The sequence below is a fragment of the Apteryx rowi genome, unplaced genomic scaffold, assembly GCF_003343035.1.
Source record: "Apteryx rowi isolate R43461 unplaced genomic scaffold, aptRow1 scaffold_581, whole genome shotgun sequence".
Classification (NCBI taxonomy): Eukaryota; Metazoa; Chordata; class Aves; order Apterygiformes; family Apterygidae; genus Apteryx; species Apteryx rowi.
The window spans coordinates 232,376-260,187 of record NW_020450851.1 but is presented as its reverse complement, the minus strand read 5'-3'; the positions used below and the strand labels follow the sequence as shown (position 1 = coordinate 260,187).

Genomic DNA, 27,812 nt, shown 5'->3' with positions numbered 1-27,812 from the left:
AAAGCTTTGAGAATCCTGAAGACACATCTGATCTGTAAACATGCAGATGGGAGGGAGGGGTAGGAAAAGATGAATTTATCTGCAGAAGAGAGGAAGGATGATGAAGACCGATAGTAGAAGTCGTTTCAAATTAGCATGCACTGACAAAGCTGCAATAAATTCAGCAGTTTAAAAAACAGAGATTTTTCATTTGATTCATGCAATGCTAAAAGGGCTATCTGTAGGCTAAGTCACAGCTAGAACAGTGGGAGATACTGCTAATAAGAGACAAAGGAAATCAAAGCTCTTAAGATAAGTGAGAGCGGTACATAACACCAACTTAGAGCCACGTGGGCTGTGGGGTCAAAAGGAGAAGGAACAAACCACCATTCTGGAGACCAGGAGTGTGGCAGATAAGGAAGATGGTTAGGTTAGGAAGTTAGGTTTCAAACTGCAGAAGAAAACATGACACACTGGTAAGCTGTCCTCTAAGTTTCAAATACTTTAGTAAAGCTGGGTGTGAGGAACCCTGGGCGGAGAGCAGGAGGGGGGCACTCGCAGAGCTGTGAGGAGCCTGGGATTGATAGAGAAGAATTAAGTTAAGGGCAGAATGGAGAAGATAGTTTTAAATGTTTTTCCCTAAATGTGTTTGTATGAGAGAATTATTCTCAACAGAAAACAGCAGTCATAAATGAACAAAGAAAGCATTAATATAAACCTCCAAACCTCAGAAAAATTGAACTTGCCCCTTATAGCAACTTACACAAAAATTTTGAGCAAAGATAAAGAACATGACACCTGAATTCACTGTTCTCTGACTTCTGAGCTCATACAATCTCAAACCTCTGCACCAGTTATATCCTGTCCTATAAAAGATCAGAATCTTGAAAACTACCTTCCCTCCCCTCAAAATAAACCCCAAACCTAAACCTGGCTTGCTTATATGGTCAAATGCAAAATGAAGACAAAAATCAATAAAACTAAATCTGATTTAAAAAAAAACTGCTTAATCTGAAGACAGGGTTTCGACTAATCAGAGACTCTCGTCACTCGTCTGTTTCCTATGCGATTGGCTACGAGTATATACGTTATCCCCCAAAACCACTTTTCTCCTCCTTCCCCTGCTCGCTTGCTAACATGTTTTTAAAGACGACCTTGAGGGGAAGGGTGGGGGGAGCTGAGAGCCTTCATCAGAGCAGGGATGAGGACAGCTTGGCCAGAAATGGAACTCACTCAGCTTTCGCCTGTGACTGCAGTCACTTTCAACTATGACTACTACGAGGACAACTGCCAGTATCACCATCTGCAACATATGTCTACTTTCCTCCCTGTTCTGTATACTGTTGTGTTCCTGGTGGGCATCATCGGCAACTCCATCTTAATAGTAGCCTTGGTCTGCAAGCGACGAATCCAGAGGCTGATTGACATCTTTATCATCAACCTCGCTGCCTCTGACTTCATCTTCCTCATCACACTGCCATTCTGGGTGGACAAGGAGGCGTCAGACGGGAGCTGGAGGGTAGGCTCTTTCCTCTGTAAAGCTAGTTCCTATATCATCTCAGTCAACATGTACTGCAGCATCCTCCTCCTCACTTGTATGAGTGCAGACCGGTACCTTGCTATCATGTATCCCTCTACAGCTAGAAGGGTCAGAACAAGATCCTATGCCAGTGGGCTCTGCATCTCCGTCTGGTTATTATCGTGCTGCTTGGGGATGCCAACCCTATTGTCCAGAGAATTAAAGGAGCACTATGGAAAGACGTACTGCACAGACAAAGCCATGACAGAGGCGAAGCAGATTGCATCACTGATGATTTTAATCCTGGCCTTCTTCTTCCCACTGTTGAGTATCTTAACCTTTTACTGCTCCATCACCAGGAAACTGTGTGTGCATTATCAAAAGTCTGGGAAACATGATAAGAAACTGAGGAAGTCCATCAAGATAGTCTTCATTGTAGTGGCTGCTTTTGTTATCTCCTGGGTCCCCTTCAATCTTTTCAAGCTTATGGCCATCCTTTGGGGCCTCCTGAAGCCGCCTGACTGTTTTCCTGACCTAGTTGCCCAGCTGGGCATGAAGGTGAGCAGCCCTTTTGCCTTTGCCAACAGCTGTGCCAACCCTTTCATTTACTACTGCTTTGACAACTACATCCGCAGAGCCATGATCAGGTGCTTGTGTCCATGGGTGAAACTTAGCAGTAGCAGCAACAATTCCGATACTTTGGACACTCGCCTGAGCCATTCCTTATCCAATTTTGTTGTGGGGGAGTATGCCACTAGGAAGAGGAAGCGTTCTGTGTCCCTCTGACTGGGAGCTGGGGCTGTGGAGGAAGGAATTTCCCACTCAAGAGATGGCAGGAAAAGAATAAAGCAAGAAAAGGGAAAAAAGAAATGAGCAACAGAGGGGCAAGTGTAATACAGTCACCACGTCAAAGGAACACTGCTTCACTTTAAATACAGGTATCTCCTACAGAATTGTAAGCATTAACCACAGAACTATGGTTCACAAAGATCACTGTGTCACTGCGCAGTGTAAATCTGAAACCCTCATACCGAGAAATATCCACAAATGCTTACACTGGAACCCCAGTAAAATTGACTACAAACTAAAGAAAAACTCATCCGATTCACAGTCAAAGCCTCTCTAAGGCAAGCTTTGACCTGAAATGCACAGGTTTTTATGCAGCCCAGAGCAAGAAAAACACAACACAAGAAGTGTTTCTTCTCTTTAGTTACCCACAAAAATAACACAATGCCCTCAAAACAACCAGATTTTCTGAATTTAAAAATTCAACATTTTAATGAATTTGAGGGTTACCAGTTCTCATAATTTGTCTTGTGCATTTTTCTTGAAGCCTCAGCTTCTTGATTATAGGATTAAATCTCAGTTTTAATTATAACAAGTAAAATAAGTTTCTAGCCCTTGTGATTTCAGAAGAAAGATAACCTGAAGGCAGAGAAACCAGAAAACAAGCAAAAGAAACCCTGCATTTAACCCTTTTCTAAAAAACAAAACAAAATGCAAAAAAAAAACATTCATGCTTTTAAGGACAGCTTTTGGGGGGATCTGACAATTTCTGACTGCTTGGGTTTATGGTGTGACATTGTGTGCTGTTCAAAGTCCAGGTCTGCTTTATTTAGCTGCAATGGGCTTATGTAAAGATGCATATAGCAGGGCTACTTTCTCCAGCTGGAGTCAGAAATTATGTGCAAATGTTCCTGAAAAGCAAAATTAGCATGAGTTTCACAAACATTTGAATGATTCTCTGAATATGGACACTGAGAAATCTTGGGTGCAGGAGTGCTCACAGAAAAAGAATTAAAAATTCAAAAAATATTAGATCATTTATGGAGTTGAACAAGTCTTGAACAAGAACTTGTGGAATTTACAAAGCACCCTCTCTAATTTTCCATGGTGGCTTATTCCTATCCAGCAGTCTTTGGAAAACGCAGGTCTTGCTTTTCATCTGCTGTGGGGAAGATACTGCTTGCCTAACTGGTGTCATGTCTGACAGCAAACAGAATGAAGAAACAGAGAAAGCTCCACATTTTAAACAGCTGTAGGACATCGTAGGTTCACAAGCTGAACACATATGGAACAAGGAGTTAAGAAGCTCAGCTGAAAACTGTTACTGGACTTATATAAAGCTGACTACATACGTTCTTTTTTTAATCTTTCATATCCTTCTAAATCCCAGTGATAGAAACGTTTGCTTAGAACAAAGAAACCAAGGTACAGTGTTTTAAAGTACACAGTTAAAGTAAGAATTAAACTTCCAACAGCACCGACACCTTTGTTGTATTGCAACATGTCCCATATTCTGTTGTCTCTCCTGTTAAATGCTTAGCTTAATACATTACTGTTTGTCATAAATATAATAAATCAATATTAAAACATCCAGGATGTGTAATGTGAATGAGTTAGAAGACAGTTGGAAACTTTCCTATTTCCTGATTTTTTTCTTTAAGATTTCTATCTCTCTTCTTTCTTGCATTTAGCCTTTGTAGATTTTGAACTAGCTATCATGAAACCCACAATGGTGTTGACTTTAGCAGCAGGAGTCATGTTATCACTAAGTGACTGAACAACATATTGCAATTCAAGATTTGTTTCCATATAAGTAAAAGATCTTTCATGATACTTATAACCCTGTAAGATAAAGCAAAGTCAATTCTGTCAATGAAAACAAGAGTCAGCAAATATACATCTTAGTTTCTTAAAAAAAGAAACTTTTTTTAAGGTTTCTTAAAAAAACAAAAAGCTGGTAACAACTTCCATGCAATCTTTTACATAGCAAATCCCTTGTCATTTTACTGGGCAGCAGAGTTTAAAGTTAAAATTTAAGAGTTCGGTTCTGTGTTCCCTTCTCCCAACTTTGCTATGGAGGAAGTAAGCTGGCACACAAATCAATACTGTAGCTGTCCAGAAAAATTCAGACAAAAGACTTTCACAAGCAAAAGATCTGCAGCAATAGTTCCTAGACCACTTCAAAAGGCTCAGTGATCTACTATTATGTCTAAAAGGATGTCTAAGAAGAAATTGGGAATCTGATACTCTAAATTCCTGCCATCATCCCTACCTGGTTGGATACCACTCTGTCTGGTTTCATCCAACAGCCAGACATGGGCTGTACATACCATTGTAGCCTGTTTAGATGTTTGTATCAAGCATGCTTTAATGTACAGATCAATATGGAACATTAGGTTCAGTGAAAGACATTTCCCTCTGAAGAGTGCCAAGCAGCCACCAGAGAGGGGAGATACTTTTACATTTCACTAAAGCTAAGGGTTGCTTTCTAGGCAATTAAATACATTGAGGTTATTCCTAGAAGCAATAAGACACTTTACATATTGATGAAAAGTAAGTAACTTTAATTAGAGTGGTCTAACTAAAAAGACTGACTATCTCCTTCCTGAGGAGATGACGCAATGAGTTACAGGGTGAACAGTCACACATCTAGACCTGCTCTAAGGTTTCAAAGAGAAGACAGCTATAACAGCTAGCATACTTCACCAAAAACATAGAGAGGCATGGGGAAAGCCTGAGCCCTGGTCAGAAGTGGGAAAACAAGCAAACAAACAAACAAACAAACAAAAAAAGGTAAACCAAACGCTGGAAGAGATCTGTCTCTGATGTAACTGCAGCATAAGTATGTTCACTATAGCTTTTCTTTTCTTTTTGCACTTCTGTATTTTATAGACATCTGTAATAGTGTTGACTATTTTGGATGTTATGAATAAATGCTGGTATTTGCATTTTTTTCTGGAACCTTGCTGTAGTGGTGTTTAAGTAGAGAAATCAAGACATACTTCATCAACGGGCACTGCACACCTATACACCAAGGCAAGGAACCTCTTACCCAACACCCCAGCCCGTGCTCTGCTGTACCCAAAGTCTAACAGAGTGGGTCCTCATTTGAGCTTCTATTAGCCAGGTGGAGAGCTGGCACTATAGGTGTTAGCAGAGGCAAAAGTGTCTTTCAGCAATTGTAGGTGACACTAAAGGCTCTCTGGTATGCAGTGAGATACTGGTATACATGCATGGGTCACAAAGGGAGTGGCAAAGAGATATGAGTTAACTATTTTTTGCATGCATATTTTCTTCCCTACTACCTCTTCTAAACAATTTTCTTTTTTTCCCCTCTACACAAGAGATTTTTCTCCCCACACTTAACCACCAAATTCCTTTTTCAGGTTCACAGATGCATAAAGAACATTTCCAACTGTATTTTCAGACCTTTCATGTTTGAAAATCATAAGGGAGTCAGTTCAAATTTTGATATTTACCCTTACCATTTGATAGTTACCATCAAAAACTCCAGGAACATAGTGTCTCAATAATCTCTTCTTAATAATCTCTTACTATCCCTCTACTTTTACCAGTACCTAACAAGTAACTCTTTTTTTAATTAAAATGCATACCAAATAGCCTACGATTTATATTGTAGAAAGAAGTATACATCTTGCTTTAAAGAGGGTTTTGTTAGCAAGACAAACTCAGCCATTATTTCCCTCCACCTCAGTCCCCACACAATCTCTTTGGAATAAAATCAGTCTAAAATAACTTCAATTATTTTAAGTTAGGGTGGTTATTTGTTTGTTTGTTTTAAATACTCCAAAATATCAGATTAAATTGGAACCTACTCAATAACCTAGAAAATCTACCAAGATCTCCACCCATTACCTGAAGCTTCAATATGGCCTCTGAAAAAAACAAATGAACTTGCTAAATGTCGCAAGGCTTGAAGAGGATCACACAGAAGTGTCACAACAAACGTTTCACTTGAGGGGGAAAAAAAAATACAAAAGCAGCAACTAATTCAATGAAACTAAACTCTTTAGATTCATTTAAGCTTACATCCAGAAGACTATACCTTGTGAAGATGCTTATTTTACTCTTGTAAACTGCAAATCTATTTGACATTTTCATGACTTAATGTAAACATTGTTTTCAATTATTCTTTCCAAATAAAAGGCAAGCTGTACTTGCACAAACTTATTTCTGAAATTTTGACTATTCCTTGTCAATATTTATTATTCAATCCAGCCTCGAACAATACCAAAATTATCATGATTTCAAATATTTAACCTGGTAGACTGAGTAAAGTAACAGGATGACTATTTTATCTGTGTTAAAAGAACTTAATGACTGTAGACTGTTTTGCTATGCGAAACAGAGATCGTACAATTCTGATATGACACCTGCCACAAATCTTGGTAAGTAATTTGTACTGTTTTTTTTAATGATTTTAAAATAAACCATTTATGATTCCAGCTAAGAAATAAGATTTTTTCAAATCTAATTTCTCCTTTCATTGTCATGAAGATGTAACAAAGCAATACTAGCAAAACTGTCAGCAGATCTGGGTGGGAACATTTATCTGCCCTTCCCACAAAGCTTTTCATGATTTCAGAGATGCTTTTGGTCTGCCTTGGAATGAAATCAAGACCTTTTGAGTTTTTTCATGAAAACAACAAAAACAAAAAAATATTCTAGAGGTTAGTGCACTTCCCTGAGATGTGTGCAATCAAAGTTCAAGTGCCTCTGCTTCTGGATATAAATCTCAACCTTTTCAGATGCACCCCTATCTCCCTTTTGGCTTCAATGAATAAGTATTTTTCCAAGAAAAACTGTTTATCTCAACACAAAGAAAAATTTTACCCAAATCAAATGCTTTGGGTAAGCAAAGAATTCATCTCAGTGCCAGATGCTGTAACACCAACAGCTACACAGCAGCAGAGTAATTCAGTTCCAAGGGACTGGGGAGAAAGTTAAATAATGCAAACAGTGAATGGGGAATATCTTCAGATCTAAAAGCAGAGGAGCTAACTTACTGCACTCAAACAAGTAAGAAAAGTGGTGTGGTAACTGCGCTCTACTGACCCTCCACAAGTCCTGCAGTAAAGATTCGCTCTTGGACACTAAGGAGAAAACTCCCACTGACTTATGAACATTAAGATTTCATCTGCAGCTTCTTGTCCCAGCTCTTATCACAGACTCACAGATGAAAAGTCCCTCACAATGTGTTTGTACCTCTTGTTTCTATTTGGCTGAATTACAATAAGAACGTTTCCTGACTTCATAAAGATGTGCAAGGATAAATACAGTAAAAATTTGTTGACTGTTGCACAGGGACAGTAAGCTCTTTGTGCTTTCTAAAGCATATAGTACAAAGAGATGCTAACTCATGACTGGGGACACTTAGGTACACTTTTAGCACAATTATGTACTATTGCAATACTAATTATTCTTTTATGATCATTTATATTTATGAACTGTGTAGATTTGCAAGCTGTGAGCACAAATCATTGCATGTCCCAAAATTTCTAACTAAAAATCTCTTTCAGTTCTGCTTCTGTTTAAAAGACTTCACCTAGGCAAGGAGCATATTTTAGGTAACAACATGGCAAACAAAGAATAGCAAGAAGTTAGTGCAAATGGCTTAGAGACAACCCTGCAACAGGAAATTTATTATGTTAGAATTCCACATGCAATCATCAAAGAAATCAAAGAAACTGATATTGGTTCATAATAGCAAAAAAGAAAGAGCAAACTAAATTCATAACCAATGGAACCATGAACTGACAGTGCATTAAATGGACTCAACGGTGATTACTGTGCTACCTAGTGTCACACACAGAGGTGGTGGGGGTAGCCCTAGAAAACCAGAAATAGACCATATCCTCTCATGTAACATTATAAGAGTATACCACAAAGTGCTTTCAGTAACAACCCAAGCACCTGCGCAGTTTCCAGATGCAGGTCTTCAGCAGCCTGCTGGTGTCTTACTGCAAGAGACAGGAGATTTTGGAAAGCACACTAAAGGAATTTAGTACTCTACTCTCAGTAAAAGCCAGAGAGATTTTGGCCCCAAACACTTTTAGGCACATAGGATGGGAGTTTATTATAAAGTAAAACAACAAGAAATACGGGACATGAGAAAGCAAAGCGAGTGGGAAGCCAGCAACCTTCAAGGAGGAAGGCATCCTTTCACAAGGTCAACATAGCAACAGTAGAAAAGCCCTAGCAAAGGCCAAATGCTTTTTTTTTAAAAATATGAACTGTAGGTTTTATTTTTCCCACTCACCCCTCGTATGTTTTTGTAACAGATTACATCAGGTTTGGAAATACAGCCTGCATGTTATGGTTTGAGAGCAGGCAATATTTTCAGTACTAATTATCTAAATAATGCACTGTAACAAAATACACCTTCTTAAACTTCAAAATGGTTTCCTTATTAATAAGACAGCATATTCTTAGTCAGAAGCTCCCACTGGGTCTAGTTAGTAAATACACTTCCTCTACTGTTTACTTTTCACATTTTCTAGTGCACGTGGGGTTATACAAGAGGCATTCCAACCAGAGATCTCAGAAAAAGAAGAGACCTGATGTTTCTCCTGAAATTTGAACTGCATTTTGCTGTTTTGGGGGGCTGGGGTAGGGCACAGGGGAGGCAGGGCAAGAATATCTGTTCAAAGAAAATGCCTGCCACGAAGTGACTGCTTGACTTAAGAGGTTTTCCTGTGCAAATGCCTATCTTCAGATGCTTTACAAAGCACTGATTTCCAGACAGGGCTGAGTGCTCACTCTCTAAACAGCAGGCCCTTCAAAAAGAGCTGAATTGGATAATGTCAGGAAATAACTGGATGCTTCCAAAAGTCACCAGTCAATTTGGAAAAAAACTCAGTCTTTTACCGTGCAACTGAGTTCTCAGAGCCTGATGCTCTTTTTTTCTACACTGAAAATGCTAGTTAATATGAACCATAAAAGAACAGCTGTTACTCAAAGGATGCCCTTTCTTTTACCCTCAACTTGAGGCAAAGAAAAACAGACTGTGAAACTGTGTGGCACTCTGTTCAGCTAGAGAATGAAACTTGGTCAGTGGTTTTAAACTAGATTCAAGTTGTCAGTCTAGCATTAAAACTGGCACACAAAATGACCAGAAAGTCAGACTTCAAATGCAAAGAGCAGTTTTTCCACTGAGGAACACCATGTGTAAATACATATGCGGCAAACGTTTGCCCCATATAGTAACGTGCACCTGGCTTGACCACTCGTGTGACTTCCCTCTGTGCACTGCCTAAACACCTGCATGACCACACACGCAGCCCTCAACACCCATTTCCCCTGTCACCCACTCCTCACCCTCCCTCCTCAGGGAACCACAGAAACATCCATCCACACCTCACACAGAGCAAAACATTCAAACCATTACAGAAAGAAGAAGAAGAAGAAAAAAAAGAGAGAGATGCATATTCAGTTTGGTACAGCTCTGAACTTGTGGGAGTTACTCACAATGGGTACAATCACCTACGGAAATGTTGCAGTTAAAAGTGTAAGCTGACAGCTCTCAAGAAACACTAAATATATGTATATAAACTTGCTCTCCCCTCATAACCAATCAGGACATTATGGATGGAGGGATACTAAGAAGCAAAGAAAGGGCAGAAAAAAGCCCTAAAAATTGCAATGGCATGCCCAAGATCTGATAGCAGCTCAGTTGTAGACAAGGTGAATGGACCCCAGATATTCTGATCTCTAGTCCAAGAACATCGTATTTCAGACTACTTAGAACAGTGTAGTAATTGAAAAACCCCTCTGGACATCCCACTAGGAGAAGGGAAGAAAGGCTCAGTGAAAAAATCAAGAGAATAAAGGCATTGAGACACTTGGAGAGGACCCACTTTTTGTGCAAGGGTAGAACAAAGAGTACAAGGCAGATGTGAAATATGGTCAAGCAAGGCACCCATGAGAAATTAAGTTGGCACTTGAAGAGAGAGAACATCTTAGTGCAGAGACCCTGCACAAAAAAGGGAATAGATCTAGCCTGAGAAAAGCAGAGAATAATAAAACTTGAGCAACCCTCACAGTCCAATAGCTTCTAAGGCTTGAGGTTTGGCAGCATGAATTGATGGTGCCATGGCACATTTAAATATGCCTACCTGCTTTAGAAGCTGCAACCATCCTGACACTAAAAAACCCCCCTGAGATCCTTGCTGAGCCATTAGAGACATGTAACCCTCCCACTACACTATTTTTTAAAAAAAGCTTGAACAACCAGATTAATGATACTGATAGGTCTTTACCTCCACTGCCACCCAAAGAAATACCAATTAAAGTTGGTGGGGAAACTTATGTTTCACTTAAATCACTTGGAGTTTTATACAGTTCATTTCAAGAGAGTTGGGGTTTGGCTGAATGAGAAGAAAGGACTGGAAGCCTAACCACAGGCTGCATACCCAGTAGTGAACACAGTGGGATCTGTGTGCCTCCTTTCAGAGTTCATGCTGATAATTAATCTCCAAAAGGTCTGAAGACCCATGAAATTCCTATATGTCCCCATTGATCCATATAGAGACAGGCCAGCTGAATGGATGCTCCCAGCTCCGCTATTGGACTGTGTTCCCTGATACCATTAGCTGCACCTCCCTCAAATTGCCTTTCAGCAACTTGGATGAAGTGGAGGCCAAGCCTATGCCTACTTAGGCACCTGCATTTTCCACTGAGGTGTGCATGCCCTTCTCATTTGCTCATAAGAAGGTGAGCTAGTACTGCCAGAAAGCAATGCCAGGCATGAGACTTCTGCAGGGCAGACAGCATAGGTACCCTCTGCAGTCTTGTGCCTGGTTTACACTTCATTTGCACCATATCTTACACTGGCAACTGCAGCCCAGAAGCTGTAACCCCACTCAGCTGAATGCAGCTGTGACAGAGATGGGCAGCAAAGATACAGTGATGAGAATGGCAGCACTGGGTGAACAAGCCTTGGGGACCAGGACTATTTCTGGGTTGCTAGTTGACACTGAAGTGCGTGTGGCACTTTTTCATCTACATCAGTCATCTGAACTAGTCAAATGAAAGCAGCTCATGTATCCTAGTCCATGTGGCTATCATAGCTCTGCCTGCACTGTAAGCCAGCGTATTACACCACAAACCACCACCAGTGGTTCATGTGTTTGATGGCTGAGCCCCTCCTCTGTTCTGCAAGAGACAAGGCCAGTGTCTTCCCCTAGGACAGAGCAACCAGCCAGAAAGCATCAGCGGGGAATGCCCACAATGGGCATCCTCTGAAAGGTCAAGCAGAACTGAGTCCGTCACCCTCCAGCGTAGGGTTCAGGACAGGTCACTGAGTTTCTGCCACAGATAGGGGCCAAGTGAAGAGGGTGAAGCAGGGAGCGAGCCCCGAGGAAGTGAGCATCCTGCTCCGCTGGCCTGAAGGCTGTCCTCTCCTGGTAGCAGCTCCTTTGCACACCCAGCCCTCCCACAGCAGCCAGTCCAGCTCTCCAGACATCTGCTGGGCAAAGTGGGCAGCAGGGCTACAGCTAGTGTGCTGTTCCCGTCCTGGAACACTCCCCTAGTCCATGGCTCTAGACAATGCCAACTTCACCCACACTGAAAGCCAGAGGTGGAAAGCAAGGCCAATTTCCACCCCGCCCCGTCCCCCCAATATCTACATTTGGTGTAAGATCAGAGAGGAAAGCATCTGCTCTAAATCAAGTCTTGTGAAAAGGTCCAGAGGAAGTGAAAAAGGAAGATCACAATGAAAACAGGATTTCCAAAACACTGCACATAAAATGTATACCTTAGTCCTTGTTCACTAAGTCTTATAACTGAATTAAAATAACAACAAAGAAAACAGCCATCAATTCATCTTTTTGCTGAATTCAGCCTTTGCAAGGAAGTGTCCACATGGTTATGGGCTAGAAAAATAAGCCAAAGACTTTTGTCCCAAGATGGGAATGATTTGCTTAGTGTGAAACACACAGAGTGAAGGTGATAAACTGCAGTGTAAAAACATAGAGGCTGAGGTGTCTGCTAAAAGCTGTAGAGTACTACTTGTTATTGACCTGGAGAGTATCTCATATTGACAGAAAAGCCAAATAGTGACATGTAACCTTCTTACTTTTTATTTCAAGAAAGGAAGCCTTGTTTTCTGACTCACACTTTAACACAAGTGGTAACTACCAGGGCAGCAGAGCTGGAGAAGACCTCAGGCACAAAGAGCAAATTTACCTAAACTATTCTTGACATACATCTGCCAAAATACATGAGGCTAGACCATCATTTCTCCTCAAATTCATAAAATTCACATAAAATTGTGAGAGCCTATACAAGTCTACTTCAAGGATCGTTTTTACTTGCTTTTGAACTTGCAGGTTAACCCTTTAACAACACCCCCTTTCTTTGCAAACAGGAGGGAAAATGAACTTTCATTTAAAAAGAAAGCTGACAGGGCTTTGAGGACATAACCAGCTATTAGCATCAGCGGATTGTCAGTTCACTCAGACAAGGGACACACTCCTACATACCACTTCAGACACTTCAGAAACAGTTTTTCAGGATATGAATGGCTGTGATTTACACAGTTACAGGAGTAAATCATAAACACTGGTACTCTGCGGGAACAAGTATTTCTTGAGCACTGAAGTACTTTGTGCATTCATGCTCAGTATTTTGACTTCATGTGTTATGAAATAACATAAGTTAGCAATGCCTGTACTACCCGTCAACCCTCTATAGTGGCTGACAGCCAATGAATTGCCCGAAAGACTTGTAACAGTGCCTGGCATTCTTGTACTTTGCTTTTTGCCACAGGCATTTTTCTCCAGGTTGACAGACGGCAATCACCTGCAGCATATTTCTAACATTGCACATGAGCTGGCAAAAATTACTGACCTACATTGAGTAAACTCAATAGAGAAATATTTCTTTCCCCACTCCATCAGCAACCCAGTACACCTTAAGAGATAAAGACCGGCTCAAACACTAGGGACAAAACAAGAATATATTCTCCACGTGATGCTGTCATTTAGCGAAATTACTGTAATCAGATGCATGACTATTTTGGATGAAGCACTGCTTCTAAGTATTGATGTATTAAATACTATGTTTGCATGTATTCATTTTATATAGTAGATTTTTACTTTTTTGAGGTATCAAGTAAGTATTTGAGAAACTAGGTAACTCAAAACAAAATAAAATTAGCATTCTCTCCCTTTAGAAATATCTACCAGAGTTATTTTTACAAAATATGACTTCCATTGAGTTGAACTTGTTATTAGAACACTGAAAACTCCTTTTAAATCTAAAACCACTGCCAGCTTTCACCTGCCAAAAAAGATTTAATGGGTATAAATTGCTAACATAACTGTGTATGTATACAGCTTACATTTTTTGATATCCAAAAAGGAGAAGAATAAGAGACTTCCCACTTTTGTGCTAAGTAAAGATGCTCAGAGGCTAGAATCATGGGAAACCTAAAATGCTGAAATAGCTAATAAACACAGTGACAGTTTAACTGACAAAAGACAGTGTTAAGCAAAAAATATGGCAGTTTGACTTGGTACTATTAACCAGATTTTTCTTTTTTTTTGAAAGAAGAACTCCTTTGCATTTTACTGACTGCAGAATTAAAAACAGTCCTGTGGATCACACAACCGGACTGGCTGCTTTACAGTATTGTGCTCTTCAAGCAGCAAAGCAAACCTAAATATGCCATTTTGAACGTGTCTCTGTGGTGAGGGTTACTTGGCGGGGTCTATACCCCGCTCCAGGAGGAGAAATCCACCACTAGTAAGACTTTAACATTATTACCCTACAGAATGGCAAGGGACCAGTTAGCCTTTTGAGAGAAGAGAAAGTGTTACTGTTAAACAAACAACCTTGAAGTGATTCATCTGCAAATCTAATCAGCTTGTTTTCAAACACTGAGTTATTATACGTTTTCCCTTAAACTTGCAGTTCTAGTCTCTTAAGTGTATTCTGTGAATAAAGCAGCCTCAAAAACAATATCTGACCCAGTTTAAGAGGGATGTTATTGCAACTCTGGAGATAAGCAGCTTTGAAAAAAGATCTGCACACTTCACTGACATATTTCACAGCTATATTTGTAAATATGTATTCTGCTGTTAAAATCTTTAGTAATCAGTACAACTCCAGGTTGACAGGAACTTCTCTTATAAACCATTTTCAGAGACTCTCCTGGCCTGGTAATGAGAAGTTTAGTGCGTTCTATGAGATCTGGATGGTACCTGATGCTGTGGTGCACACTAGAAACTGTAGTGTTTATGATGCAGGGACACAATTATAAAGCCACTTTTATCACAGCTACTACCAAAATGGTTAGCTAACACTTGCAATCACAGATGCTGCAATTTTATAGGTTTTGAAAACTGATGATAGAAATGTTTTTTAAATCATTTTTTTGAGGAGGGAAGTTATCTAGCCCATTTCCCCCAGCAAAAAGTAAGCAGAAAGAGGAATTTTGTAATATAGTATGATAAGGTTTGGCATTTCCTTCCTACCCCCAAAATTTAGGGTTTGTAAAGCACAACATACTTATTTTACATCGAAATTAAAGGAACGCCCATCTCGCTAATAAGTATGCAGGTAAGTGAGCAAACATATTTGAAAAACAGTCTTTCTACATAACGGAAATAACATTCTAACAACCCTCCCCACCCAACACTGTCCTAGCTACAGCTTCTCAAACCTTTCTAACTCAGCCCATGCCAAAACACTCTTCCCCTTCGTCTTCACACACAGGCACCTCTCCAAGGGCAGACCCTTGCTAGCCCTAGTAGGGAGTGATTTACCCATCCTAGTTGCAGCATGCCCTACAAGCATCACACAGGGGCAGCCTTTCCTAAAATGTGGCTTTATCGATATAAAGCCACCCCTCTGCCAGTCCAAGTTCTCCCCCGAGCATTAGCCTGAGGCATCTCTGCCCCTCTATCTCCTTAAATCCAGAGCAGTCCCTTCAAAGCCTGCACAGCCTCCAGGTCACCGAGGTTGGGGGCCCCCAATAGCTTTTCCAGGCTGGGGTTGCAAACCTCACCTGACCTTTCCGAGCTGGGGTGATGCTCGGCTGCCTTGGGGTTAGGCAGGAAAGCCCCCACGTGCTGCTTAGGCCTTGCTCAGGCTGACAAGGGGCAGAAGGAGGCAGCAGGCCCAGTGGGTGCAAAAGCTGGAGACCCCCAGGTGCAGGCCTTGCTCTGCAGGCGGCAGGAGCAGGCGCACTGCAGCCTGGGGAAGGACTGTGATACCAAAGCCTTTCAAGCACCTCAAAACATGAAGACCCCCCCTCCCTCCCAAAAATAAAATAACTTAAAAAACGTGCATTATACATATGTGTGTATACACATACATATAAAAATATAAACATATATATAAATAAGCATATCTGAAGCAGAGGAGGCACTTTCGGGGTAAGCCCGCCTTTCCCCACTCCCCGCGGCGTTCTCGCTTCCCGAGCCTACCTGCGCGCCCAGGCCGCCGCCGCCGGCAGTGCCGCCGCCCGGGCCCCGCGGCGGGGCAGGAGTGCGGGAGGCGCCGGGCCGGACCGGGGGGCGGCGGCGACGGCAGCATCGCGTGCGAAGCGGGACAGCCCGGCGGGCCCGCTTTGAGTCAGTGCTCGCCGCCGCGGCGAAAGCTGTGGGCTTTGAGCAAAAGAGAGACAGACGCTGACTGATCTCTCTCGCCCACCGGGAGGGAGGCCTGGCACGCAAGGCTTTCCTGTCACGCCGGCAGGAGCCTCCCGGGACGCCGGGGGCGAGCGCTGCCTCCTGCCCCCGGGGAGACGGGGATGGCGGGCGGGGGGGAAGGCAGATGCAGCACCGCGCCAAGCCAGAGGATCGGATTAGAGAAACAACCCCCACATAAAAGCGACGGCGTACAAGACAGCGCGGGGGGCAGAGGGGGCCGCCCGCGCCTCCCCTCGCCCCGGCTGGCATTGCAGGAGCGCCTCGCGGCCCCCTCCCCCGGCCCAACGGCCGCCTCGCCGCGCGCCGCCAACCGCCGCCCGCGCGCCCCACTCCCCGGCAGGCGCGGGCAGGCAGCCAGTCGTCGTTTTCCCAAGTGTTGCAGTCACCCTGCACGGGTGAGGGGAGCTGGGGAGTAACATCCAAACCGTTCTGTGCCATCAACGGTATAAACCACCGAGGATTTTGCAGCGTATTAGGCGTAATAGGTAGTTTTCAAGAAAGGGTGTTTTTGCAGAAATTAGGAACGCATCAGATGTTATTCATCCATCTCAGAAACAACAGAAAACTGATGCTTCTTGAAATTTCATGTCAATGGACTCAGCTGAACCAGTTACACCGCAAGCTTTCCCAAAGCTGGTAAATGAGAGATGATTGCTCACAAAGAAAGCTTCTGTAAAATGAATATCACCGAAGTGAACATTTCACTAACTAAGTCTCTCCAAGAATCTTGAAGCACTTAGTGAACTTTCACAGACATGACTTCAGATGCAATTTCCATCTCTATTTTACAGACAAAAAAAAAAAAGAAAGAAAGAAAGAAACATGTAAGGATTAAGCTGTTTATTCCTACTGAAAAGTGGGATTAAATGTAAGTGACATATTCTAACTCCAAGTGTAAAACATAAGACTCCCCCCCCCCATGCCCCAATCCTGAGTCTTATGAATTTGCCCCAGGATCCTTTGGGGAATAAAATGATCTTTTTTTTCCTACTTTGCCTCTGCCTGAATGCTGTCTCAGTTACTCACCTGATAGTTTCTGCCTTTAAAGAAATTAGCAAAGGATGATGCCAGTAACATCAGGGTCAAGAGTGGCTGTGGGAGGTTTCCTATAGTGCTTTTTATAGATTGCTTTATGCTGCACATTGTGCAACAGATTAATCAGCACATTTGTGAATCTGGGAAGTTTCCAGATTACTTCTTTTGAAGCATACGAAGACACAAATAATTACATGATCTCAGGATACAGTAGGACCAAATACAGAGGTCTACCAGCTGAATCAGATTTGCCCATATACTGAAATCAGTCAAATATCAAACATAGCTAGTTAGCATATGGCTGGCTAGGATTCACTGGAGGTTACATTATAGAGGAATTAAAGGGCTATAACTAAATGCATTAAAAAAAATACCAAAACTTCATAAGTTTTAGCATGGAATTCATATCACTGCATAACTGAAGCAAACAAGCATGTGGTACAATAGAGAAATACCACCATGCTGCATAAATGAAGTCACACAACAAACTTGAAGTGCAGCAGGAATCCCCTATACTTTCCATGCTTTTTCCTACCCTTTTGGCAATGTCTATGGAAAGATTCAGAAGTTTGAAGCAGTGATTCCAAAGACATCAAACTCTAAGGGCAGGTTCAGACTCCTTTGTACAGCTCATGAATTTATCACTCTTTAAGCAAGAGATACTTCTGAAATGTTGGACAAATGAGGATTAGCGCTATCCTGAGAAAACTCTCAGAACGTTAGCTGCTTTGGTAGGGCAAGAATGAATTTAGATTGCAGGGCTTTTCCTACAAGGGTTACATACAGGAAGAAAGACTGAGCAGACACATGCAAAACAAGCAGGTAGAAAATCATTTCTGTAGCAGAAAGAGCTGAAGTTTCTGGCCTTTTCATGTGGTAAACACTCTTATCAGCCCAAACTGCACTTTTCTAAACCTTCTTCTAAGTACCAGTGTATTTGCATACTTTATGTGTGTGCATATGCATGTGTGACCAAGGAAGCATTGTAGATAGTCTAATCAAAACAGGCAGTAATAAATAATAATAATAATAATAATAAAACACTGCAAGAGAGGTCTGCAGAGGTGGTGAAATAACCAGAGACAGAAGAACACTTACTGCCCTGCATAGGGGTGCTGACTTCATTTCAGTTGTTCATGGTACCAAGTATGTGCTGAGATATAGAAAATGTGGAATGAGCTTTATTTTTCCAGACAAATGGTTACATGAAAGCTTATATTGATAGCTGATAATTATTTGTTGGGATTATCAAAAGAATAAGACCTAGGAGTCTCATTTCTTCAGAAGAACACTATCCTGCATTATTCATAGCCTACCAGATTGCTCCAAGAGGACAGCAGCTAGAACATGTTCAGTTTTGTGATGAAGCAGACTTGTCAGGAAGAGAGACCTTGGGAGACATAATTCAGACTGAGGCAAGAAGGAAGCTTTGGAGAATCAGGTACTGCCTTCAGTAAGTCTTTCTGACCATTCAGAAGGAAAATGGCCACAAAACATTTTCAGTAGTCAGTGCTTTGGGTTGGAGAAAGAGATCCTTCCTATTACATTAGGATATTCTTTTCCACTCCTCATCTGCTGCCCAAGCAATAGGAGAGCTGAAGCTCCAGGATGACACAGCCCAGTCTCTTGAGATGGCAGAACACCATTAGTAAGTGTAGAGCACAGTTAAAATAGGAGTCTGGCACTGCATATGCAGTCAGGGCGGTTCTCCCACCGATGCTGATGGGAGATTGGCACAGACATGCAGGTTGGAATACAGCCGTCACCTGTTAATTAGCCTTTTGCCAGCTATTGGGGTTAACTTGTGTAGTCAAACTCAACCTGGGGGGAGACCCTCGAGGAAACACATTCAGCTTTTAGAGCCATCGTTGATGATTATTCTTCTTCCTTCAGACTCTACTGCTTCTCCCTCCTCCTTATCACCTGCCGTCTCTCCTCTTCCTCTTTTTCCACACATGCATCCAAGGGAAAGGCCAAGCACTAATGGCTCCTGTTTCCTCCTTGGGCTTCCCCCTTTCTCCTGCTACTCCCCTACTCAGTTGCCAAATACTTAAGAATCTAGAAGTAGTGTCAGGGAGCAGCAAGAGCAGGGCTGCTCTCGGAGGGAGGACGAGCCAGGAGTCCAGGGTGACCCCAGCACAGGTAGTGACTCCTCCCTCCCCCAACAAGGAGGCAGCTCCACAGTACCCAAACAGAGGCAAGGTAGTAACAGTGACAGGGTCCTTCAACAGCCCCAGAGAAGGTGAGGTAACAAGCTCACCTCAGGGGTCATCCAGGGAGCCCAACCAGGACAGCAGGAGACAGAGCTAGAGGCAAGGCTACAGCATAGGTCCAAGGTTCATCTTGAACGCAGGGCCAGAGGTGGGACTGGAGACAAGGCTACCTACAACATAGGTCCAGCATCCACCCAGGAAAACCAGTAATCCAGGACAGCAGGGCCAGGCACTGGTCTGAATGCCGGTGCCTGCCTGAGTTTAAATGGGACTCCTGGGCCCATGGGCAGGGTGTGTGGGTGGGGGTCCCTGGTGAGGCTGGTCAGAGCCATTAAGGCCAACTGATGCCCTCCAGCCCTGACAGATAGTTAATGCTAAAGTTGAAGCAAAACAAAGTTTTAGGTTTAAGATCCCAATGAAGGGAAAGTAAGTAGAGATGTGCTGTAAGAGACAATAGTGTTTCTTTGCAGTTAAAAGGCAAATCTCCTTTTGTCAGTTGTAGTAATGCTCTCTTTCCTAAGCAGTAGCCCTGCCCCTGTGTGTGTGAAGAGATGGTGACTCCCAGATCTCAGGCTAGCAGTATTTCATTTTAGCCTCTGCTGCAGTGTCCCGATATGATTTCAGACAAATTTTCTGCTTGTTTCTGCTTACTTAATGATGAAGTAGATGGATTTCTGTATCCAATGTAAGCATCTGAGATGAGGCACAGTTACACAGGACTGGCAAGGGCCTTCCAGGCCTTCATAGATAGTCCTGGGCATAGGTCAACCTCCATCTTGAAACTAGTGAGAAATATTCCCCTCATTTCTGCTCTGAAAAGGCTGTTCGGTGACCTCACTGGTCATTAGAAGTATACGTTCAAGGTCCTGCTCAAATTAATACACGGTTTGGTTTACTGGCACTTATTTTCCTAAATAGTCTGAAGTCTTCAGACACTTGTACAGGTGCTCCTGCTTGCTTCTGACCCAACCAGGGAGCACAATCAGTAGGATTCAACATTACAAATTCTCATGGTCTTTCCTGATCTGAGACAATCGCTGCTGTGTTTGCCATGTTGTGGCCGCTCCAAAAGATGCTCAAGTAATTCCACACAGAGCAGAACTTGAGCTTCGTTAAATGTGCCTCAACAGTCAGGATATATTATCATAGCCTATAACAACTTCTTGTGAATCACAGCTTCATTCTCAGCAGGACGGGAGGCCAAAGTGGATGGGATTTTATAACACTCAATAACAAGTAGGAAACTTAAGGAAGTGTAACAACCAACATTTTTTTATTAGAGGGGCAATGACCAAGCCATTCAGGAGGAATTAATTTTCAGGATTTGGCTACAGAAGAGCTCTGCAATCTCATTGCCTTCCCCATACCCAGCAGTGTTTCATTTTGGGGAGACTTCAGTAGATGTCTTCCATCCTTTGGTCTCTGAAGCTGGATTCCCTCTAGTGGCATTAACAGGAGTATCGATTCTGTGTTATTGACTGATCTTGGTCCGTAGCAGGGGCAGGGAGAAAGAGGACACTGCAGGATGCTACCAACTCACGTAAGGAAACACTGACTTGTCTTCATCTGACTAGTAGCCTAGGACATTTGTCTTCAACTGGGTTATTTCTTCCATCACCTGTTCAGCCATTGCACCGAATTTAGCTATCACTCTTGTGAAGAAGTTCCTGCAGGGGACAACAATGTGTGTGGTAAGATACACAAATATGTGAGATGATACACAAATAAGAGAAAGATTAATCTCTGTTTGCAGTAGTTATCAAGCTACCCTTCTTTCACACTGCCTGTCAGTACAAAGCTTTTCAGCAATCCTAGAGGGGCTTTCCTCAGAAAGCAGGAATAGGCAATCTGTATTTGCCATGAGTTATATGAAACTGCATATCTTGGGTCATCATGCTTTTCCTTTTGGGAGGAATCCTTCTTTAAGAATATAAATTTACAGCCAGAGCCAGTTCTGTCATTTGGGCTCAGTGACACCAGTGTTTCCTGGCGCCTTCAGTACTCAGCCCCTCACAAACAGTGCCGCAGCATCTGCACAGCCACTTTGAGGGTAGCTGATCCCCCACCAGCCAGTGTCTGCCTCCCTCACTACTCATGTATAAAGAGATATCTGCTATCACCCTAGGATTGCCTTGTTCAATCTGCACCCCTGGAAGGTGTTGCACTTTCATGTGAAATCATCTCGCCCCTACAACAGCCCCTTCCCATTGCATTCACATCAGGCTTCATTTGCTTTTTCGTTGCTCCCTGCATCTCCTCATGTAGAAACTGGATTAATCTGTACTTCCTCCCACTCCTCCCTCACCTTCCCCATCTGTGGCTATCACAACACTAGCGCAGAAAACCTTTCCATACCTGGCACCAACAAATACTGGAGTCTGGGCAACATCCATCAAGAACTGACCGACTTTAGGGGACATGTTGTTCACAGTTTCAAAGCAATAAGCGACAATTTTATTGGGGGTGGCCAACCAGTCACGGCGGTTGTCTTTCTCAAAGATGGATTTTGAGTGCACTTCTGAGAAGGAAGCAAAAACCATTAAGTTTCCCTAATCACTCATCTCTGTGAAGTCTGCCCAGAGGCACAGTGGGAAGAGACTAGAAATTCTTCACAGATTCAAAGTCCTTCCCTCCCCCCCATATTTCCCCTGCATCCAGCAGCACCTCATCTCTAATATTCAGGCATCTAGGTCCTAGTGTTTAAATGGCAGAGTATTTGCACTAGCTATGGAAGATTTTCATCTGAGGCCCCTACCAATTGGATTCACACTCACTAGCACTGTAAATTCATGGTCTCAGACTGTGTTATTTGGCTTCAGTCCTGGTTTATGGTTGGGACAGACTTTCCTGAGATAAGTGAGAATCTATAAAGCAGAGCCTTGTCTCAGGCAGACAGAAAGGCTTTTCAGACTTACCTGGGAAGGTGGTGCTAAGGAGTAGAATGAGAGCTATCACCAAAGCCCTGGATTGCAGCATGGCTTGCAGTACCAGTTCAGCCCTGTACACCAAGAGATCAGCTGGAATCACCATATAATGGTTTGTTTATTATCAGAGAAATAAAGCATGTCTGTTAAACACCAGATTTGTGCAACAAATCAAACCAATACAAGAAAGAGAAAACAGGAAAGATCATGGTGCATTTCCTCTTCAGAAGTGACAAAAAGATAGTTCAAAAATGAAAGTGTCCTTTGATTTGTATAATCGTAAATATCCACAATGAATGATAGCTTTCAGAGCTCCACAAAATATGTTACAGTTAAAGTTACTTCTTTTATACAAGATCTAAAGCCCCCTTTTCAGCATATGAGCAAAGCACTAAAACTGGCATAGGTTAGAAGAGGTTTCTGCCATACAGAGGTACAACTGAAGAAGTCACATTATGGGATTTTTTTTGTTTGATTTTTTGTTAATTGGTTTGAAGAATCTTGTTCTGATCAGTGTAGCACATAAGATGCTCATCTTAATGACCCAGTGATCTGAGTATTTTTTCTTCCTATAGTTGAGAAAAGATTCAGCCAATGAGGTTCTCTCATCTTTTTTGCATTGTGATTAGCAGTTAGTAACCAATGCAGAAAAAATTCTCAAAAGGGAATAAATGCAAACTTTACCCTCACCTAACCTTTATTTTGTCTATTAAAAAAGCCAAAATTAGAGAACTCTTCAAAAGTCAGTACTTGGTAACTGAAAAGCATGACATTATATATAAATAAGCTTTTCAAACACTGTGCATTTAAAAAGGTGTTTAGAAGTTAAACTTGATTTATGCCCTGAGTAAAGGGCTGCATCACTTAGAGCAACATGAACAAAACATCACAGTGATAGGAATTGCATGGAAAGAAAGGCTGCAAGCCTGTTACACATGACTGCTTTGCTAAATTCTGTGCCAGGTAGCTGCTAGTCAATGCTCCTTATTATTCCACAGTAAAGCAGTTTCCATCCATATTAATTTCCTACTATACACAGATTACCTCCAAAAGCTACCACTCCATATTCACTAGACATTTGCTGACCAGCAGCAGTTGCTCAGTTACCATCCCTCCTTGCTTTTTAATCCCAGAGCCAGTTTCTCCCTCCGTAGATGCAAGGTATAAATTTGCTCCCAAAGAGCATAAAGAGGGGATCTTAACTGCCTTAAAGCCTGCAGTCCCCAAAATGGAGCAGCTTGGAAAAAGTTATTTATCTTCCACCACTGAAACTCTGAAAAATCTATCATGGGCTTGACCCTCCTATAAGTGTACTATAGAGCATCCGTCACTTGACTTCAGTCCAGGTTACTCAAGTGCTCCCACCCTCCTCTGTTTCAGCAATATTCCTGGCTAGGGAGCCTGAGAAGGGCTCACACTTTGGCTGGCAAGAAAAAGTGGGGCAAAATAGGAGACCACCTCCACTCACTTCCATATGGTCTAGATACACCAGTCACAAAGTCCTCACCACCAAGAACAGAGAGCTCTTACCTGTCCTGCTTTCTCTCTGTCTCACAGGCAGAAGCTGATCTAGATGCTCATCTGAGACACCGTCATTTATGCAAAGCTAATATAGAGATAGCAAGGGGTCAAAGGTCTTATTTTGTTTCCCCATTTGCTCTTTGGCAAGTAGATCCAGCTCAGTAGGATGGGCAAGAAGTTATGTAGGACTCTGAACCTGTTATTGAGATTTGGTAATGGAGGGTCAGCCTGACCTGAGCCTAAGAGACATGGAAGGCAGCTTCTGGGTCACTGAGTCCCCTGCTTTTGCTGGCAACCATGTCAAAGAGGCCCCTTTCATAAGCCGATCAAATTCCACATGAGCAGTAGCTGGGCTGAGTTTTGCTCCTGCTATTCCTGTGGAAAGGCCTGTTCTGTAACCTCACAGCTCTGATGGTTGGACTTACTTGTGGCTGTTATGCTCATTTATATTTTGCTCTCAGGTTCCAACAAACACTTTAACAAAATGGTGCATGTGGGTAAGTGCACACACACAAACCCCTCTCAGACTTCTTCTTTTCCCATGTCCAGCCCTTTCTATACAGGCTCACGAGATGGGCATACACCTGAGCTAGTGGTAAAAATTTGCACAGGGGAAACATAACTTCTCACCAGACTTCCCAGCAAGCTGGACCTAACCAGAAAGTGGCTGCAGTGCCACTGAAGGGCACGTGCTTCCGATAGCTTGAGCTTCAGGTGCCCGCTGGGCAGGCCAACCATCTGTATTTGGCACATACAACCATTAAGCAGGAGAGGGAGAGACAGAAAGGCTGCAACACTGTGCTATGAATAGCATTAGTTAAGGGGAAAAGGAGAAGACCTGAGGCATAAATTAAACCTATTACATGAGACCCAACAGACCTCTGTTCTTATAGTCATGACAGTGACTCATTTATTAGGCAACTGCCTCGTGAAGAGCTCAATCAGTATCTTCATTTATCAACCAAACAAAATTTTCTAGAGACTTTTCCTCTCATGGAGCTCAAAGTAGTATAGAACTAAACAGTAACCATTCTTATTTTACAGACATGGAAGCCAAGTCGATGATTGCTTCAGTGACACAACTGAGGTCATGTCATTAAGGAGGGCTGCCAGTGGTTTCCCAGCCATTTTCCCACTGTCTCAGTGAACTAATTATCTGTTTTCTTAAAAAACAAAGAAAAAGCCCTCCAAAATATGAAAAATATCCCCCCCCGCAAAACCCATACAAACGAACCATTTTGCATTTTTTTCCAAAAAATAACAACCAAAAAGTCCTACTAATCTCTAACAAGGTTAATTCCAAAAGTAAGCACAGAATTTTCAATTCCACTTCTGGTGCAAACACTAAAAAGCATTTTATGGTCTAGGAAGAACACACAAGAACAATTGGTTGAAAGTTCTCATATATTTTAATTACACATTTGACAATCATTGAAGAAAATCTACACATTTGCCATCTGCTTTTACAGCTGGAATAACATTTGGAAGACCAGTACAAGTCACATTACAGGCATTAAATTTAACAGAAGTAGCAAAGAACAGTCATTACTTGTGGGTGTTCATTTAATATAATCTCAAGTGTCATCTCTCTCCTATGTCAGGTCCACAAACTAAAGTCTCTAACCATATTAAGTGGTGTTTTAAACTGATGTGCTGCTGGAGGTAGTAACACAGAGGGGACTTAGCTACCCTATGCAGTAATACATGCTGCTGAAGAGCTTTGCATTGTGGTTGCTATCACCACAAGGTAACTTCCCCCCCCCACAAGTTAGCCTAACTTTAGCTAGTGCTAAAGTTAGTGTGTCATGAATACAATCCCAGAGATAGCAACTGGGCTTTTCAGCACTTTCTACTGCCAACCAGGCAATTGCCAAGACCAGATCAATGATTACACAAGAAGCAGCCCTTGCCCTCCATTCCCGGAATGGCATTCTGGAATGGCAGGGTGCTCTGCAAATAAGCAAGAAAGCCAGATAATGAAAGTCTGTTCTTACTCAAAGAAAAATTACATGATTTTTATCTCTCTTACAAATCTCTGGTGGAAAGCAGCTGCCAAGAGCAGCATGGGCATCCTTATCTGCCCCACATGGCATGGTCCCTTACTCATTAAACTATTATTTTAATTAGGGTAGTCCCAATTGCTATCAAGGCACTTTATCTTCAATGGTGCAGAAAAATTCATTCTTGAGGGTAAGGTGTGTTATGTTCCTTCAATTGCATGACAGGAACAACAAAAGTCTAGAATGGCAATAACTGCCAAATGCGACACATTCAACTTCTTTCACCACACAAGGGCTGACATGTGAACATCAGCTTTTTGCAGTGGCTGAAAATTAAACATGAATATATTATAGTGTAGAAAGAACTAGGCTATGCTACTTCCTACTGTTATTTCTTTTCAGTGTGTAGTATTTGAGCTGCCTGATTCACTCTCTCTCTCTTTTTTGAAAGTCAAAAGACCCTGTAATCTTACTGGAGGAAAAGAGTCCATATAGTATTGTGCAGTGCTGTCACAATGACTTTCATTTGCAGCCAATTAAAATAGAAATAAGCATTCAAAGTTTAGCCTATTTTCTTCCCACTTTTCTGTCTGCTTGCAGTTGTGAAGCATGCATATATAAACTTCCTTTTTAACTATTTCACAGCCCACCAAGTGGTATTTTATGAACCACAGTGGTCTGTGGACCAGATTTTAGTAAACCTTGTACCATTTCTGCTTCCCTGCTAGATAACCTAATCTACTTCTGTCTGCAATTTAAGAAGTCACAAAATTAAGTCTGAGATACAATCAATTTTCCATGAAGAGTTTTGTTTGATGTTTCCATAAATATGAACAAAGTGACTGAAGAGGAGTTCAAGCATGGTAACGATAAAGCTCTTCAGACTTCACACAGCATATATTGTGCAAATTTAAACAATCTACAATTAGCTACCCTAGCTCAATTATGGGGACCAGAGGAAAGAATAAAGATGGACAGCTCCTTCATAGGATTTGGATCAAAAAATTTGGATCTGCAGTTAGTATGCTCATACTACAGTGGCAAGCTTCAACAGCTGCTGCTGTTACACAAAGTCATCTGGGTTTTCTTGCTGTGTGAGGGGGTCCTTGCTCTTGGGAAAACTTGCTGGACAAATGCTGGGTTATCCACATTTGTATGTGAAAGAGAGTGAACTCTTTCCCATGCTACCATCTTGGGATCTCAACTGGTGTCAGTAGACTCTGCTCTTGATGGAGAGGGAGCAGTCCTTCCCTGAAACCTGGACATTTGGGTTAGGCTGAGATGATAGGAAGAAGAGGTTTTCCTGCATAGATCTATGGGAAGCAAAGGAGAGAGTCAAACTCCAAGCCACTAATTCAGCTTCCAAGGGAAGAATCTTCCAGGTCCTGGGTATCCACTATTAGTTGGCAAAGGGCAATGCTAAAGTCAAAACAAGATGCCAGTTTTGGAAGAAGGAGCCCCATATTTTCTATCATTGCAGTCACCATAAACGCCTCTGAAATTAAAAAAATTCCAGCCATAAAACAAGGGATGCATAAACTCCTCAGAACGTTAAGTCCCATCACCAGCATGTCATTAAATAAGAATAAAAATGATTCACAGCCAGTGAGCTTAGCAGTCCAATTCAAGAGTGATACTGGCTCTGCAAGTTCTGCAAACACACTTAATTCCCCATACATCAAGTGTAACTCATGAGTCAGTTCGCATAGTTCACAGTTTGGGTCTAATGCAGTCAAGGACTGAGCTTATTACAGCCTCCCCTTCTTGAATTCCAACTTTGGAGTTGCTCTTTCAGCTCTGAAGGACCCATTTCATTCCTCTTTGTGCTAGCCATCAACTGCTGTCCAACAGCCCCTCTGTCTCCAGCAAGTAGGCCTCCACTTCTGAAACAAAGCCTACCAGAGGGACTAGTAAGTCCTCCTGCTCTCTCTCTGCACACAGGAATCAGCACTATCAACCAAAGAACTGTAAGAAAGTGAGTGTTCCCCATAATAGCCTTTGGGCAACCAGCAGCTGCTTCAGGTATCCAGCTAGAAGTATTCGCTCCAAGCAGGAAGTTTCCCATTATTTTCCAAAGAAAAGAATAAGCATTTCCAAGTCAGTCTTCCAAGGGAAAGCATAAGCACATCACCACCTGGGACATTAAAGAACAAATAGTA

General features: G+C 42.2%; 2 protein-coding genes across 3 annotated transcripts; one reads left to right on the top strand and one right to left on the bottom strand.

Moving 5' to 3' along the window:
- The first annotated feature begins 1,170 nt into the window (after positions 1 to 1,170).
- GPR15 (G protein-coupled receptor 15) lies at positions 1,171 to 4,028 on the top strand. Of its 2 annotated transcripts, XM_026082545.1 has the most exons (2): positions 1,171 to 2,056; positions 3,411 to 4,028. In XM_026082545.1, the coding sequence occupies exons 1-2, from the start codon at positions 1,181 to 1,183 to the stop codon at positions 3,486 to 3,488; spliced, it is 954 nt and encodes a 317-aa protein (XP_025938330.1). In that variant the 5' UTR covers positions 1,171 to 1,180; the 3' UTR covers positions 3,489 to 4,028. The 2 variants fall into 2 exon arrangements, with proteins under 2 accessions (XP_025938330.1, XP_025938328.1); XM_026082543.1 differs by having other exon boundaries at positions 1,171 to 3,499.
- A 16,489-nt stretch (positions 4,029 to 20,517) lies between these two features.
- On the bottom strand, positions 20,518 to 22,184 carry LOC112974044 (apovitellenin-1-like). The gene is made up of 3 exons (XM_026082585.1): positions 22,124 to 22,184; positions 21,564 to 21,726; positions 20,518 to 20,875 (listed from the first exon to the last, which is right to left on the bottom strand). The coding sequence occupies exons 1-3, from the start codon at positions 22,182 to 22,184 to the stop codon at positions 20,779 to 20,781; spliced, it is 321 nt and encodes a 106-aa protein (XP_025938370.1). The 3' UTR covers positions 20,518 to 20,778.
- Positions 22,185 to 27,812: the final 5,628 nt, after the last annotated feature.